Raw genomic sequence first — 18,565 nt, 5'->3', positions numbered from 1 at the left:
CTGCTCGCCTGCTAGCCTGCAGCCACGGTTGCATCCGCTGCAAAAAATAAGGGGGGGGAAAAAAAAATGGCGTCCGTGAGGAAAACGCGTGGAAGGCCGATGCTGATTTATATAATATATAATACATAATATATACACATAAACATATAAATATGATATTTATCTAATCAATCTTTGTAGTTACTGCTCACAGTTAGACAATTCATATTTCATTATATTTCTTATTCTTCTTTATCTAGTACTGTTATGTTTTTGTACTTGAAACTCTGGCACAACAATTTCCTTCGGGCGGGATTAATAAAGTTGTTCTCATCTCATCTCATCTCTAATAAATAATTAGATAGATAGATATAATATATATGTATTTATGTTTATATTTGCTTATGTGTGTATGTACACTGCTCAAAAAAATGAAGGGAACACTTAAAAAACACATCCTAGATCTAAATGAATGAAATATTCTTATGAAATACTTTGCTCTTTACACAGTTGAATGTGCTGACAACAAAATCACACAAAAATGATCCATGGAAATCAAATGTATCAACCCATGGAGGTCTGGATTAGGAATCACACTCAAAATTAAAGTGTAAAAACAAACTCCAGGCGGATCCAACTTTGATGTCATGTCCTTAAAACAAGTCAAAATGAATCCGTGTTGCTTCCTGAGTGGACACTATGATTTCACACAAGTGTGATTGACTTGGAGTTACATTGTGTTGTTCAAGTGTTCCCTTTATTTTTTTGAGCAGTATATATATGTGTGTGTGTGTGTGTGTGTGTGTATGTGTTATTTATAATTTTTTTTTTATTGATACATATATATCCTGCTCAAAATAATATAGGGAACACTAAAATAACAAATCCAAGATCTGAATTAATGAAATATTCTTATTAAATACTTTGTTCTTGACATAGTTGAATGTGCTGACAACAAAATCACATAAAAATTATTAATGGGAATTAAATTTATAAACCCGTGAAGGTCTGGATTTGGAGTTACACTCAAAGTGGAAAAATACACGACAACTTTGATCCAACTCTGATGTAATGTCCTTAAAACAAGTCAAAATGAATCAGTGTTGCTTCCTAAGTGGACAGTTTAATTTCACAGAAGTGAGATTGAGTTGTGTTGTTTAATTGTTACCTTTATTTTTTTAGCAATATATATATATATATATTTATATCACCTTTCGCGGTTTCACTTTATCGCGGATTTTTATCTAATTTTATATTGAGAAATTCTACTTATACCTCAGGTTTTGCGGCGTCAATGAATTTATACGGATTTATTATTTCAATTACTTTTATGGCAAAATAAGTATTTTCTAGGGTGGCGACCAACCCGAGCACAGTATTCAGTATCCTGGGCTGTGATTGGCTTAGTGACCGTTGCATTGTTCTGTGCTTGGCGCGCATTCAGCATCACGTGCACGTGCGATTGCTACTTGCAGTGTTAGTCCACGGTATGTTTGTGTGAATTTTTAATTTATTAAAGTTTTTAATTTATTTCAACCCTTAATGTGACACCCAAACATTCCTGCGCCTTCTAAGGTGTTTGGCACAGAAGCTAAGCGCCGGAGAAAGATGCTAACTAAACTATGCTAACTACAACATGAATGAATAATAAAATACAAAATGTGGTCGTTACTGTCCGGATTTTTATTCATCGCCGCTGTGATAACCACTGTGATAAACACGGTTACGGCTTCACTCCCTTGCTAAAGGAAGTTTAGCAGTAAAGTGTAGCAAAGCGTGCAGGTTACATTTAGCAACGCATTGTAGCATTAAGTGTGGAGCCAGTATGTTAAGCGCTAGAGCTAAGTCAAACGTTTTATTTCTTGAGTCAAAGTCAACGTTATCGTCAATACTGCCATATGTTCACACATACAGAGCACTGAAATAGTCTGTAAGACCAACGGTGCAAAAGTACAAAAAATTATATGTATTTTGTCAGGGGGAACAACGAGAATTTATGCTGAGGTGCGCTAAGGTGCAGTTGCAAAAAAATGATAGCAGTATGAACATTCTCTTTTATATTGTTATTTTTCATACAGTATTTGTATATTTTGTATTTTATGTAGTATATTGTTATTGATTTCAGACAGTATTTGTGATTTCTAATGGACATTTTATTTAAAAACACATAACAAAAGCAACGTAACTTGAATGGATTAATAGCGTTTCCATTCATTCAAGGGGGAAATTGAATTTAATATACAAGTGCATTAAACAGATTTAACTCCCAAGTCAAGTTATTACTGTATTTTCAGAATATTCTTTGGGCACCTTTACCTTCAAGTCTGGAATACAAACAAACATTCATGCTAGCTCTGAGCTAAAGCTTTCGGGGGGGAAGCTGCGACCTCGGATAAAAATCCATAATCCAGCATAGTTGTTGGATTGGAACAGGAAGCAAACTTGCCATAGGGGGCGGGGCATCGAACAAGACGCATCCGGATTGGACGCTTGGGCAGGAAGTCGGTGGTCGTAGTCTGGACTAGCAGGTTAGCTACAACAAAAACAAAAACCGGCAGCTGGCGTCTCTCCGCCGCTCCTTATTACTGACACGTCTCCATGGAAACCAAGAACATCCGACCTCCGTCCGGGCCTCGATTCTCCCCGCGAGTCACTCAAAGGTCATCCGAGGTCGTTTTTGGTCCGGGCGTGTTTGATTTCGGGTCGAACCCTCCCGGGTGGGGACGAACCCGCGGGACCTCCAGATGCAAAAAAAAAAAAAAAAAAAAAAAAAAGCTTTCCTTATATTTTTTTAACTTTTGAAAAGCGCAGCGCCCGCAGAAGAGGATAAACGCGGATCCCTCTCACTCCGCAAAGCCCTCGCCGCCTCTCCAGAAGAGGAATAAAGTCATATTTACTTTTTAATTAGACAACTAAGGTGGAGAGCTAATTACTCGTCAGCTCTGCGCAAGTTAATTTCTAACTACCCGGAATGAAGTGACTATTTAGTCGATTGGTTGATAATTAACAGACTCATCTAAATTAATTGTTGCGAGGCGGCGTTTCGATCCTGCTGGCTTTGGAAGAGGAGGGCGGCCATTTTTAATCGCTTCCCCCGCCCTCGTCACCGGCCTGATGTGTGTGCATGTGTGTGTGTTTGCGTGTGTGTGTGTGTGTGTGTGTGTGTGTGGTGTTGAGACGCCGCACCGGAAGGCGCTGGTCGGATTTTCCCCGAACACAGCGCCAAAAGAGGATGAAATGCTATTTTAAGTATTATCAGCGAGTCCAATCGAACATGTATGCTGACCTCCCCCCAACACACACACACACACACACACACATACACACACACTCCTCCTTGGCTGTCTTGGCCGCAAGGAAATAGACCTAATTAACCCACCCCGACCCCCCATAGTGGGATAACCCACTATGCAAATTAACATTTTCAAAATATAATCATGATATTATTTGGGGAGTGGCCACTTTGTTTTGAGTCCATACCGGACGTCCGATGTGTGTGTGTGTGTGTGTGTGTGTGTGTGTCAGACAAGAGGTACTTGCAGGAATCATAGATCAGCTCCAAAGAAGAAAAAAAAATCTGCCTGGGGGTGAAACCATGGTGGGGTTGGAAAAGGGAGGAAAACCCCTCACACACACACACACACACACACACACACACACACACACACCCCTACAAGGCCCTGTAAGCGAGGAGCGATGGTTTAATTAGAGCCACGCGCACATCATTTGAATGATTTTAATGAAAGCCTCCGTCACAGCAGCCCCGTCAGAGAGGACATTGGGCACGGTTTAGATCATCACCACCACCCCCTACGACCTTCTACGACCTTCATCGACCTTCATCGACCTTCGACGACCTTCCCCAGACGTATCCACCCCTGCAGCCGCGTATCTTTTAATGTACTTAGCCAGCCCGTGCTTTTATTTTGAAAAGACCAGAGGCTGCGCTGAGGGGCGCTGATCATTTCAGTACCTGCAGAACTGTAGGGGCTGGCTGTGCAACCGCACACACACACACACACACACACACACACATACACACATACACACACGACATCATTATTATCCACTGATATTTGCCTTATTGATCACAGGCCTTATTGATTATGTTTTTCCAAGGTTTTTGTTTTTTTTTGTTGACGATTCAACCTCGGCTTTTAAAAACCTGATGCGGGAAACGTTTTTTCGGACAGTGTTTTCCACAGACAACACACACACACACACACACACACATCTTTCCACACTATGACAGGAAAGCACTACGGATGTGTTTATTTACTTTTTAAAAATGACAAATACAGTTTCGAATAACTGATTGACAGCCAACTGTGCCATCCAGCTTTGGTGTTGCGCCTTGAACGCACCGTGACCTTTGACCCCAACCCATTGCAGCAAACCAACCCGTCCATCTGTAGGTCGTAGAGACAATAAAAAGGTGTTTTTTTTGTTTGTTTTTTTTTTTAACCCGCCCACTCTGAAGAGGTTAGTCAGCGAAAGAGCGGCGGTGACGACGGCCGGCGAACGCATCGCGGAACGAAACCGTATAAACATCTGCCTAATTGTTTACCAACGCTTGTTTACATAAATACAAACTGCTGCAGGGGGGGGGTGGATGGAGGGGGGGGGGGGGCGGTGGGAGAGGGGGATGTTTCGAGTCTGCAAGGCAGAGCTGGAAAATTAATAAAATATGTGGCAGATAATTACTTATCAATTAAAGCTGTTATCCTGCCTAATTAGGCAACGTTCATTAAATTCAGGCAAATTAAACCTTAATCAAAGCTAGCAGGGCCTGACAGAGGAGCAGGGGCCGGGTGGGGGCCGGGGCGCCCCCCGGTGGACGACACCGGGTGCGTGCATGTGTGTAAGCGTGCGTGCGTGTGTGTGTGTGTGTGTGTGTGTGTGAGAGAGAGATAGAGCGAAAGAGGGGAAGTTCAAGTTAGAACAACTTTTTCTCTGTCACTTTCTATTTTAACACATAAACGCTGCCTAAGAGTAGAAACTGGGGTTTTTTTACTTGCTTGCTCCTGCAAAAAATACTTAAAAAGTACTCAGAGTACTTACTTCTGGTACTGTTCTGTACTTCGAACTAACTACAATCATCCAAGTTCCTTCATACGTCTCACATAATGTTGTCAATTTTAATATTCTGTCCGTTCATAAAAAAGGGGATATTTCGTATACTTTTTATGAGACACGCAGTGTTAAGTTTATTAGACAAAAAAAATATACATGTAATATATAGTAGGATCAATGAATTGAGATTATGAATACATTTTAATGCTCTCATTCTTGTTTTTAATGATAAGAGTATATAATGTACTGTAATAAGCTTATACTTTATTGTATGTCTTTCAATACCATTATTATAGTACATTATATCATAAAATAATATTAAGCTACAAGTAGTACTCTTACTTTATATACTCTAAGTACTATTTGCTGACAGAAGTTCTGCATTACCAATTCAGGATCTGTACTACTAATACTACAAGTTTTTGGCGAGCGGAGTACTACTTCTTCACAGTAGAACAGAGTGCTCAAATGTGATAATATTTGTGATCAATATGTTTGATTGACAGCTGCAGGTTAAATGTCACCTCAGTCATTTAATCCAATATCACCCCAGCTAATCTTAATTTCATATCCTAAACGGAATAATATATAATAAGTGGATGAAAATAAATGAAATTATGAGGTCAAGTGTCAAATCAGGGGAATTAATATAAGTATATTTTTAGATACAAACTGATCAAAGGAGTTGAATCATCACATCCATCCTGTTTTTCTTTTTATTATTTAACTGAATATCTTCAGATTCTTATTTGCGATCCTTTTAGAAAAAAACATTTTTTCCAACAGTTGAAAGGCCCGCTCCCTATTTTATGTAATTGCAATACTATTAACTGTAATTTATAACCGTGATGTCAAACCACATGTTTTTTTATTGATTAAGGAAGACATTTTTCCCAAACTAATTTTGAAATTGATTTTAAAAGTACTATAATCAGCTTAACAATATTATAATAACAAAAATATAATGACAAATAATACTATTTTCATTATTATCAATCCAACAGCAACAAAAACAACAACAGCAATAATGATAATAGAATTATCATTTATTTATTGTATTATTGTTTTTATTATTGTTGTTGTTTTTACTATAGTAGTAGTCATGGTACTGACAATATGTTTCCATGTAGTCGACTTTGGTTGCTCAAAGTATTTTACCATAAATATATCAATTTGTAACAAGTACAGTACCAGATGTAAATATCACCAAGGGGAGCCTGTAACTCGTGTGTGTGTGTGTGTGTGTGTGTGTGTGTGTGTGTGTCAGTTCCACTGAATACACAAATTCATTTTTACAAAGAAAATCAAAGATTTCATGAAATTTAAGGTTGTAATTCTAATTTTGAATACTACTTTTGAATTTATTTGTATACATTTGTTTTATTTGTATACATTAGACGCGTATTGTGGAGTACTTTAGTAAAAGTACCTACTATTCCGAGTACAAGAAACTTTGTGATGTACGATACAATTCAGGATAAAATGGGATTTTAATAAAAATTACAATGACACATAAATCACGTACACGCAAGCAAAAGTAATATTTTGTAATTCATGTACGCACATTTCCATTTACTATTTTCCCGCGCCAACTCGCGCGTCACTCGGTCCGACCACGTGACACGTAAAACGGTGTGTGTGTGTGTGTGTGTGTGTGTGTGTGTGTGTGTGTGTGTGTGTGTGTGTGTGGGCGTGCGCGGGTTTTAATCGATCCGATAAACATCGATCGAAAACAAAGGGAGGGGCGGGGGGAGAGAAGTGGGGGTTGTGACACCAATCGATCGGCGATCGGCGATGATTGGATGATGTCACCGTTAATCGTGCCTACGCGTGAGACGAGCGTGCGGTGGTCGCGCGCACACGCACGTTTTAACGATCGAGCACGTGCCGACACCGGTAACGACTTAATTAATGCCGCCTCTTGTTTGGTTTTGCTAATGAATGAGTGAATTATGCACCTCTGGGACCGACACACACACACACACACACACACACACACACACACACACACACACACACACTCCATCTGTCCCTCTGTGTGTGTGTGTGTGTGTGTGTGTGAGTGTGTGTGTGTGTGTATGTCACTTCATTGTTTCTGGCGTGTTTATTGTTTTCGACCTGGTCCAAAATGGGGGGAGGGGGGTGCAAATAATTTCCGTGCAATTAACTCGTTGGAGAAGGGAGACTTCGCACACACACACACACACACACACACACACACACACACACACACACACACACACACACACACTGATACGCAATGAGAGTGTGTCTGGTCATATTATTTGCATTAAAGGCCTAACACCGTGAAATTCGTTTCTAATTACAAAAAGGGGGTGCAGGATCGGGACACACACACACACACACACACACACGCACACACACACACACACACACACACACACACCGTCTCAATAGCTGCTCGATGCTGCTTAAGTGTCTCTGGCGCCCCCTTGTGGCGAGAAGCCGTAAGTGCAAGTCGGTTTGACTGCACTCTAGAGCTTCACGTAAAATCTCGCGATAATCAAAAAAACCATACATTTGAAATTTAGATTAATTTTTATTTACTAGTGGATATATAACTGAAAATATAACAGTAATTTATCATCCATTTTTGATTGAATTAATGAAAAAATATTGACACATTAAAAAATCAATTTTGTGATTGATCGAATTCATTGATTCACAGTATGGATGAAGATGTATAAATATTTTTAGTTATCATTGGAGAAACACATGAAATTATATTTGTGATTGATCAATTTTCAATTGATGAAAAAAATTGATATGTTCAAAAAAATCCATCTTCTGATTCCTAAAGAAAGTGATCAAATTTGTTGATTCACATAATAGATTTATATGTTCAGATTTTTTATTATTAAATATATGACTGAAAATATATTAGTTATTTATCATCCATTTTTGATTAAATTAATGAAAAAATTGATACATTAAAAAATCAATTTTGTGATTGATTGAATTCATTGATTCACAATATGGATGAAGATGTATAAATATTTTTATTTATCATTGGATAAATAACTGAAATTATATTTGTGATTGATCAATTTTCAATTGATGAAAAAAATTGATACGTTTGAAAAAAATCAGTTTTCTGATTGATAAAGAAAGTGATCAAATTTGTTGATTCACATAATAGATTTGTATGTTCAGATTTTTTTTATTTATTATTAAATATATAGCTGAAAATATATTAGCAATTTGATCAATCAAAATTCTTCTTCTTCTTCTTTCAATTTTTCCCTTCAGGGGTCGCCACAGCGAATCAACCTTCTCCATCCAACCATTATTCTCTGTATCCTCCTCTCTCACTACATCCATAAATCTTCTCTTTGGTCTTCCTCGAGACCTCCAGCGTGGGAGCTCCAATTCCAGCATCCGTCTACTTATATATTCACTCCCCCTCCTCTGTACATGACTGAACCATCTCAGTCTGGCTTCTCTGACCTTCTCTCCAAAACATCTAACATAGACTCATTTCTCATCCTATCCATCCTGGTCACTTCCAAAGAGAACCTCAACATCTTTATCTCTGCAACCTCTAGTTCTGCCTCCTGTCTTTTCGTCATTGTAACTGTTTCTAGTCCATACAGCATCGCTGGTCTCACCAATGTCTTGTACACCTTTCCTTTCATTCTGGCTGATAGTCTTCTATCACGTAAAACCCCTGACTCTTTTCTCCAGCCATTCCAACCTACTTGAACCTGTCTCTTTACCTCTTTTCCACACCCTACGTTGCTCTGGACTGTTGGCTCCAAGTAGAATAGAATACAATCATTAGGCAGACACTTTTATTCACAGCGACTCAGAGTGGAGATGCCGGGGATTGAAACCAGGACTTCATACATGTGACGCTCTACCACTGAGCTACATATTCATCTGAAGTACCTGAAATCCTCCATCTTCTTGATCTCCCCTCCCTGTAGCCTCATCGTGCCACCCGGGTTCCTCTCATTCACACACATATAATCTGTCTTGCTGTGACTAACTTTCATTCCTCTCCTCTCTAGATTTTCCTCAACCTGTTCCCTTCTCTCACTACAGATCACGATGTCATCTGCAAACATCATGGTCCAAGGAAATTCCTGTCTAACCTCATCTGTCAGCCTGTCCATCAGCACTGCAAACAAGAAGGGGCTCGAAGCTGATCCCCAATGGAGTCCCACCTCCACCTTGAACTTTTCTGTAACCCTACAGCACACCGCACCGCTGTCTCACAGTGAGCATACATGTCCTGCACCAGTGTAACATACTTCTCTGCCACTCCACATTTTCTCATACAATACCAGAGTTCCTCTCTTGGGACCCTGTCACATAAAAAAAATCTATTTTCTGATCGAAATGATTATCACGATCCATTTACAGGACTGTCTTAGAAAATTAGAGTATTGTGATAAAGTCCTTTATCTTCTCTAATGCAATTACAAAAACAAAAATGTCATACATTCTGGATTCATTACAAATCAACTGAAATATTGCAAGCCTTTAATTATTTTGATATTGCTGATTATGGCTTACATCTTAAGAAAACTCAAAAATCCCATCTCAAAATATTAGAAGATCATGGAAAAGTAGTTTTTGTTGTTTTAATTGCATTACAGCAGGTAAAGAATTTTATCACAATATTCTTATCTTCTGAGACAGTCCTGTATATTTGTACATATTAATTTTTATTTATCATGGGATATATGATTGATAGTCTACTTGTAATTGATTCATCAGTTTTAATGTGTTTTCTTCAACGTTGGACCTCTGAGGTCAAAGGTCATGGTGAATGGGGCCCACAAAGTATCCACGTGAGTACACTTTAAGTATTTAAAAACACAAAAGGGGGTAAATTTGCTTGTAAAGTGGAGGAAAATACACGAAATACACCAATAAAATAACAACACTCGTTATTTTTCCCCACTCTTATATATTTGCAACGAAAACCTGACATGAACGATGACGTCACACCCACGACTATTTGACATCACCGTCCTTTGTGACATCATCCCCGCTTCCCGCATGCCTGAGAAGAAGAAAAAAAAGACGTCGTTTCCCGCCTTTGAGAATTAGATTCGGGATTTACTCATCCGGTAATCCAGAGTTTTATTTTTTTTTTGTTTCCGTCTTTTTTTTCGGAATTATGCGGTTTAAAAGGCTGGAGGGGGGTCCCCGCGCGCGCTCACACCTGCGTCCAATTCCGCCTCGTTAGGCACTCTACAGCGCAGGCGCGTCGGCGCGAGGACGCAATGGCGGAACCGCGCAGAGTCCAGATCACCACCTTGACCCGTGACGCACCGGAAATACCGGAGGCACCGGAATCGGCACCGGCGGCGGAGGGCCCGCGTCCGCGCCATACGGTCCGGTTCGTCCTAACGCTGTTTGAGCCCGACGACCGGAAGTGCCCGGAGTTCAACTACGGTCAGCTGATGGAGGATGAGGTGGGCTCGCGACCTCCACAACACGGAAACAAACATCCACTTCCGCCCTCGCGATGCTGTATTTTTTATTTTTTTTATATATATATTTTTCTTTTTTTTTATTTTATTTTTAACTTTTAACCTTTAAATTAGCCATACATCCTTGAAGAGATTTGGAAAAGACTCATGAAAAACTATCATTTCACATCAAGTTTTTAGTCACAGCCTGGTCTCAGACTGAGACTTTACAAAGACTGTGTATCTAATGCTTGGTTTACGTCTAAGGATTTTCCCAGGTACAGATTTAAAAGTTAAAAAAAAGTCAGAAGGGAATCTCAAGAGTCTTACCGGAATCTTTTTAGCAGCAACACGCACCCGTCATCCCTGTCGTTAAGTGTAAGGTTGTAATCTTACAGTCTTAGAGCGGTCCTAGATCAGTCCTTTCCTAGTCTTGGGTTTAGGAAATCTTTCAGTTATTATCGAAGTTGCTGGAAGAATCCAGTTGCAGTTTTGTAAATAGTGACCCTGTTAGCATCCAAGATTGAAAAAAGACTCATGGAAGACTATTGTCTCAAACCTGCCCACATCTAAAGACTAGTATTGAGAGTTTTCAGTGTCAGGATTATATTTTACAAAGACTATGAAACATCAAGAGTCACCGTTTACAAGACTACAACAAGACTGTTTCAGCAATTCTGCCGCCACCGTACAAAGTTTTTAGCAGGTATCTGCCATCTTATACATTGGAGAGTTGACATGGTACAGGCCGGGGATGTCTCACAGCCGGACTTTATCATCCACTCCTCTTTCTGGACGCTCCATACGTCCTTCGTTCATCCATACCGCCATCAAATAGCATCTCTGCTGCCAATACCGCTCTGGTGATTGTTTGTCCTCCAGGTTTCTGGTTTTGTTAAGAGATCCTCTATTGTTGCTGCTTGTGCCACGTCACCGGAAAGACTGAAAGATGTGCGAAAATATCAAATACATTTGACATTGTTATAAGCCAGCAACAAGGTAAAGACTGATCGAAAGCAGCTCAGATTATCACCTTGTACTTGACGCCGTGATTCCTAAAAGACTCCCAAAATTTCCTTCCGACTTTCAGTTTTTAGTCTGTGACCGTGAAAATCTTTAGGTCTAAGCCCAGATTCATTTTACAATCGAAGAGAGAAAAAACTTCTTTTCAAAAAATTATTTTATTAATAGAAAATCGCTTATTTAATTATCGAGCTCAAAACCAAGACTTAAAAAAAAATAAAAACGTAAGTTATTTAAATTGGTAGAAAGTTCAATCGGAATCTATAAAACATTGGGCCAGGATTCCGTCTGCAAAATTAACTGATAGAGATCGAGAGAAGTTATTGCATGTCAGGACAAACATGACATTTATTTGATTGTTTGTAATTAACGGAATTTACTTATTTTAAATCAGACCCCAAATTTAGTAAAGTCACACAGTCCTTGTTTATGTCATACATTTAAAAAAAAAAAAAGTATTTATATCATCAAATATTTGTACTACTACAAGTATTTGATCCACTAACAAGTTCCACAAATCAGTGAAAATGTGGCGTAGATTATTTTGCATCAACTTGAAAGATTAGTCTACCAGTCTACATGTGTTTTGTGGATCTGGAGAAGGCAGTCGACCGTGTCCTGTGGGCAATCCTGTGCGGGGTGCTCCGGGAATATGGGGGTACCAAACCCATGCGGGCTTTTCGGCCCCTGTATGATTGGTGTCGGCGCTTGGTCCACATTGCTGGTTGTAAGTTGGACACATTTCCAGTGACAGTTGGACTCCACCAGGGCTACCCTTTGTAACCAGTTCTGGTCTTAACTTTTATGGACAGAATTTCTAGGCGCGGCCAGGCCGTTGAGGGCATCCGGTTTGGTGGCGGCGGGGTTGAAGATCGGCACCTTCAAATCCGAGACAATGGTGCTCAAACCCCGGGAGGAGGTCCTGCCCCAAGTGGAGGAGTTCAAGTACTTGGGATCTTGTTCACGAGTGAGGGAAGGTTGGGGCGGGAGACCGAAAGGTGGATCGTCGCAGAATCTGCAGTGATGCCGACTCCGTACCGGTCTTTTGTGGTGAAGAGCGAGCTGAACTTGAAGGTTCTTACCCTCACCTATGGTCAGGAGCTGTGGGTAGTGACCGAAAGAACAAGATCGCAGATACAAGTGGTCGAAATGTGTTTTCTCCGCAGGGTGGCCAAGCGCTCCCTTAGTGATAGGGTGAGAAGTCAGCCAGCAGGAGCTTGGAGTAGAATCACTGCTCCTCCACATAGAAAGGAGTCAGATGAGGTGACTCGGGGGAGATGTTCCGGCCATGTCCATCTGGGAGGAAACCAGGGGAAGAACCCAGGAGAGGCTGGAGAGACTATGTCTCCAGGCTGGCCTGGGAACGCCTCGGGGTCCCCCCAGAAGAGCTGGACCATGTGGCGGGGGGCGGGGGGAGGGAGGTCTTGGCCTCATCGCTCCAACTTTGGAAAGATCAGCCGTCCGTTTGATGTGATGATTGGTAAACTCAAGCGTCGCTTGAGTTTTTGGGATTTCCGAGAATAACCGACCCGTTGCAGGTGGGCCCTGCGGTGCCAAGAGGAAACCTGGCGAGCCATCCCGCCAAGGACTACGACTGGCGGGAGAGCGAGGAGCTGGCCGCCGCCGCCAGGAGGATGGAGGAGAAATACGTGGGTTCAGTCAAACGTCAACAGAAACCCTCCTTTCTATTTTGACCCCCTGTTTTTGTTTTACCCCGGACTTCGGGTGGAAGGCGGCGCGGGAACCCCGTGTAAAAATGGCTGCCGTCCTGACCGCAGGGAAACAAGGCCGGCAGGAAGAAGGACCGCGTGCAGGACCTGATCGACATCGGCTTCGGCTACGACGAGGACGATTCCTTCATCGACAACTCTGAGGCCGTGAGTCCCGACGTCGACCTTTTTTATTCCCGTAATCCAGGGGTGTCAAACTTGTTTTAACAGAGGGCCACATCAGCATAATGGTTGCCCTCAAAGGGCCACATGTAACCATATAAATGTAACCAAATGTAGAATACAAGTAACTACTCCTTAATGTTAAATAACTCTGAATTTATTACTTTTTCAAATCCAAAATGGTACATATGCATTTGCGTAGATGTAACAACATTTGTTTACTACTTGCTCTGTTACAAAGTTAGCTTTCTCTGCTGCAGTGCTTTTGGATGCGGCTTTCGTGAACACATTCTGCTGCCGTCGTAGTTTGACTTTTAATTCTTGGACAATTTATTGCTTTTCTGGAAGGCTAACATTAGCATACCTAGTTCCGTGGTTGGTGTCGAGATGCAGATGTAGATTGCACTTTTCGACAACCGACACTGCCTCATAACACAAAAGACATACCGCTTTTTCTCCATGAAGCACAAGCATATTCATGCATTCGCCTTCCCAAATTTCAAGATTCAAGATTCAAAGTGTTTATTCCTAGCGAAATTCCTACTTTGCTGTGCATTGGGGTATGTACCGGTAGAAGAGTGTAAACATTATTATAAATATGATTATAGCTATGAATGTGAACAGTATTTGTTAATGAAGTACAATTTTCTTTTTTAAAAACGTAATTAAACGGGGGGGCCAGAATGGATTAATAGCATTTACATACATTTCATTTGGAAAATCAAGGTCTTTATGGTCGGGTTTTAACGCAGGAAACGTGAATCCCAGTTGATGCGAGATGAAATCCGTAATCTCGGTACCTCTCTGCAGTACGACGAGTTTGTCCCGTCCTCCATCTCCACCAAATTCGGCGGCTTCTACGTGAATGCCGGCGTGCTGCAGTTCCGCGGGGCCTCCGATGCGGACAGCGACGGCTTGGCGGCGGAGGAGCCGGTAAAGGTAGGGGTCCAGATCGCACTTGGGAAGACAAACCCGAAGCTCCGACCGCCTTCGGATGTTTATTTGTGTGCAGAGACGCAAACTGAACGGACAGGAGAAGCCCAAAAAGAAACGGAGCGGCGAGGGCGGAGAGGCCGGGAACGGCGTGGAGTCTCAGCTCAGGTAAGAACCCCCCCCCCCCCCCCTTGAACTTCTAGGCTCCGCCTCCATGCCGCTCAGCCCTCCGATTGGCCGTCTCCCTCAGCGCGGATGACGAGATCGTAACGAAAAAGAAGAAGAAGCGGAAGAGCGTCACGCTGAGTGTCACCAGCATGCTGAGGAAGTTCCACCGGGAAAAGGAGCTGGAGCGCCAGAAGATCCTGGAGGCCAACCAACGGCACGCCGCACTCCTGGCCACGCCCGCCGCTTGCCCCGCCGACGCGGCCGGCGGGGGCGGCTCGGGATTGGCCGACCCCCTGCTCAGCCTGATTGGTTCGACCAACGACCAGGCGCTGATCCAGGCGGCCAGCACCGCCGACTTCGACATCGACCTGGAGTCTCTGCTAGACGTCGGCGAGGAGCCGCTGTCGCCCAAAACCCAACCCGCGGCCGAGGCGACGGCGGCCAATCAGCCGACCGGCCAGGAACAACCTCCGAGTAGGAGGAACAGCCAACCCCCGGAGGTCCAGAACACCTCGGCCCCCGGGTGCCAGCTCCTACCGGGGGGGCTTCCCCCGGCCCTGGAGGGCAGCATCAGGAAGCTCATGACGGTGAGACCCGACGCAGGAGAATGTGGCCGCCGTAGCGTTGCCATGGCGACGTGGCCAACCCAGTCTCTCCCCAGGTGGCCAAGACCTCGGAGGGGGAGTCGAAACTGAAGTTCTTCACTCCAGAAATCAACTCGGCCCTTCTGGAGTGAGTCCCCCCGCCTTCCTCTTCTTCTTCCGCTCTCTGAGTCAAGCTAGCTAGATATTATAATGATCGCATCATGTGACCGTTATGATGTGAGCCGCCAGGATGCTAGTGCCTAGTGTGTGAGCAACCATGATGCTAGGAGCCGTGATGCTAGGAGCCGTGATGCTAGGAGCCGTGATGCTAGGAGCCAGGGTGCTAGGAGCCGTGATGCTAGGAGCCGTGATGCTAGGAGCCAGGGTGCTAGGAGCCATGATGCTAGGAGCCATGATGCTAGGAGCCAGGGTGCTAGTAGCCAGGGTGCGAGGAGCCAGGGTGCGAAGAGCCGTGATGCGAGGAGCCGTGATGCGAGGAGCCGTGATGCTAGGAGCCGTGGTGCTGGGAGCCGTGGTGCTAGTAGCCAGGGTGCTAGTAGCCAGGGTGCTAGTACCTAGTGTGTGAACAACCATGACGCTAGGAGCCGTGATGCTAGGAGCCGTGATGCTAGGAGCCGTGATGCTAGGAGCCGTGGTGCTAGTAGCCAGGGTGCTAGTAGCCAGGGTGCTAGTAGCCAGGGTGCGAGGAGCCGTGATGCTAGGAGCCAGGGTGCTAGGAGCCGTGATGCTAGGAGCCGTGATGCTAGGAGCCGTGATGCTAGGAGCCGTGATGCTAGGAGCCATGATGCTAGGAGCCAGGGTGCTAGGAGCCATGATGCTAGGAGCCATGATGCTAGGAGCCAGGGTGCGAGGAGCTGTGATGCTAGGAGACGTGATGCTAGGAGCCATGGTGCTAGGAGCCAGGGTGCTAGGAGCCGTGATGCTAGTAGCCAGGGTGCGAGTAGCCAGGGTGCGAGGAGCCAGGGTACGAGGAGCCGTGATGCTAGGAGCCGTGATGCTAGGAGCCGTGATGCTAGGAGCCAGGGTGCTAGGAGCCATGATGCTAGCAAAGCTCCACTGAACAATGTTGTTGAATCATGGAGGAAGTTGATTGTAATTCCACCACATGCCGACATGGGTGCCTGTTCAGCTGCCAGAAGTTTACTCGGCACTGCTGCGTATAGTTTCCAGTGTCAGAGGAATAAAATCCTTCATGTTGTGTTGACCAAAGAGAGCAATGCTAGCCGGGTGTAAGGATTAGCCTGGTAACTCGCATTGGTCGTGTTCGGCAGCATTGAGTTCCAGTGCCGGGAGCAGGGCGGCCCTCTGCGCTCCAAGGTCTTCACCCACCTGTCGTCCTTCCTGCCGTGCAGTAAAGACACGCTCCTCAAACGCGTGAGGAAGCTGCTGCTCGCTCACGCGGTGAGTGCTTCCCCGTCGTGGTTTCGCCGTGTCTTCCCACGAAACGCTCATGTCGTTTATCCCCGCGCAACACCGGCCCGGTAGGAGCCCCCCGACGCCGACGACCCAATTCAGGAGCTCAGGGTTGCCATCGAGCGCGCCATGCCCGAGCAGGTCGCGCATTTCCAAGAAGCCTCGCAGGCGTACGAGCAAACAAAGTCGTCCAGGTAGGTTCTGGAGGAGGTTCTCGGGTCCCCCCCCCTTGTTGCAGAGGTTACCTCGTTCTTTGCCAGGGCGGTCGATGACTGCGGAGACTGCAGACAGAAGGTCAACCCTGGCCCAGAGGACGGCGCGGAGGAGAAGGCGGGGAAAAGAGGAGGCGGTCCGAGGAAGGCGTTCAAGTGGAACTCGGAGATCAGGTCTGAGTCGCCGAAGGCGCTCCTTCGGTCCGCAGATCTGCAGGCGTTGAAATGTCCCGTCGCCTGCAGGGAGAGTCTATGCCGGGCGCTGAGAGCCAAAATGGCCGGGTGCGAGAAGGACGGGAAGGGGAGCCGGGAGGCGGAGGAGCACCTGAAGACCTGGCTGGAAACAGAGGTCAAGTCGCTTTGGCCCAAAGGGTGGATGCAGTCTCGGTAGGTGACGCCGTGAAACGCTTCGCCGCCGCCGTTTCACCGGACGCCAACATCAGGTGTCGTGTGTCCATCACCCCCTGCATGCCACACTGACGTCCTGCCAGACCACCGAGGAGCTCCACTGAACGCCACAGGAGGTCTTTCCTCCCTGAGGCGATCAGACTTTTTAATTCCTCTCCATTCAGCCGCCGGCAACCATAAAAAAACCTATCTTTAACCTAAAAAAACAAAAACTGTGCAATATTTCATTTCACTGTGCAATATTCAGAACTGTGCAATATTTCATTTCATAACAGTACACAACAATTTTTCCTTTATCATACTATTGTGCACTCCTTACCTCCCTTGTTACTAAGACACTTATAGTTTTATCACTTGTTTACTAAGACACTTTATAGTTTCACTGAGACACTTTATAGTTTATTTTATTTCTAATTCTGCCATAATTTTTATTATTTATTACTGTTATATTTTCTGTAACTCTGGCACAACAATATCTCTGGCGCTTTTAATGTTTCGATTTATACAAAGGCGTGATAGAATCGTTTGACACAAAGCAAAAAAAGAGGAATTTCAACACTGAAAACCAGAGCGGCGCCCCCTTGTGGTCAGACAGTGCAACTGCAGGCTGCCCGTCCTATTATATATTTTTTTTCTCCACATTTCCTTTGTCCTCTCCGTCAGAAACGTGCACTTCTTGGACCAACACCTGCTCCCCCGAAGGTGGCGTTGGACATCTGGAGACACTCCAGATCTAGTTTGATAATAAAGTTGTTCTTATCTTTTCAGGGTTCTGATCAGGGAGAGCAGGAAGATGCTGGGTCTCTTCACGTCGCTGCTGTGAGTACAGAGAACGGAAAATGCGGCGAGCGACCAGCCGTTTCCGACTCACCCGTATTTGTGAACAGAGTGAAGAGGCCGCGGTCGGAGAAGAAGGCGCCGCCTGTCGGCGAATCACCTGGTGAGGCCAGCGGCCGCGGTCTCCACGCGCCGCCGGCGGCAGAAGCCCCACTGGAAAAGGAGAACCCGGGTTCGGATTTCAGTGCCGTCCTGCCTCCTAGCGGTGGAAGCAGGGATTTTGTCCCGTCGAAAAAGGAGGGGAAACCCGAGACGGCGCCGGGCCGGCCCGGCTCGCCCTCCCCTCCGAGCGCCCTCGGCGACGGGGCTCAGGCCCCGGAGCAGCCCTTCTACTTCTCCCAGCAGCTCCTGGCGGCAGCGTCGGTCGCAAAGTATAAACACTCTCTTCTACAGTGGAGCGACGCCATGAGCCCCCCCCTGCCGCCGCCGCCGCCACAGTCCAGCCCGGTCAGCTTACCGGAGATCCGCGGGTGTCGGGTCGTCCTGCCGCAGCTCCTCGCCGGACCCGGTCCGAGCGGCGACGCGCACATCGTTTCCAACGATGGCGGCGGCGAGGACCTCGTCACGCACTGACCGCC

The 18,565-nt window shown here is 44.9% G+C and overlaps 1 protein-coding gene across 1 annotated transcript; it reads left to right on the top strand.

The window, feature by feature from the left end:
• Positions 1-10,307: 10,307 nt before the first annotated feature.
• Positions 10,308-18,560, top strand: LOC147228170 (ubinuclein-1-like). The gene is made up of 13 exons (XM_086156115.1): positions 10,308-10,499; positions 13,058-13,168; positions 13,307-13,396; positions 14,222-14,350; positions 14,424-14,500; positions 14,565-15,099; positions 15,174-15,244; positions 16,389-16,518; positions 16,606-16,724; positions 16,791-16,916; positions 16,986-17,129; positions 17,919-17,969; positions 18,038-18,560. The coding sequence occupies exons 1-13, from the start codon at positions 10,308-10,310 to the stop codon at positions 18,558-18,560; spliced, it is 2,298 nt and encodes a 765-aa protein (XP_086012241.1).
• The last annotated feature ends 5 nt before the right edge of the window (positions 18,561-18,565 follow it).

Source organism: Fistularia commersonii, chromosome 12 (genome assembly GCF_037954325.1).
Source record: "Fistularia commersonii isolate RoL2024-O1a breed Wild chromosome 12, RoL_Fcom_v1.0, whole genome shotgun sequence".
Taxonomy (NCBI): Eukaryota; Metazoa; Chordata; class Actinopteri; order Syngnathiformes; family Fistulariidae; genus Fistularia; species Fistularia commersonii.
The sequence above is the reverse complement of the archived record's forward strand: the minus strand, read 5'-3'. Positions and strand labels throughout refer to the sequence as shown.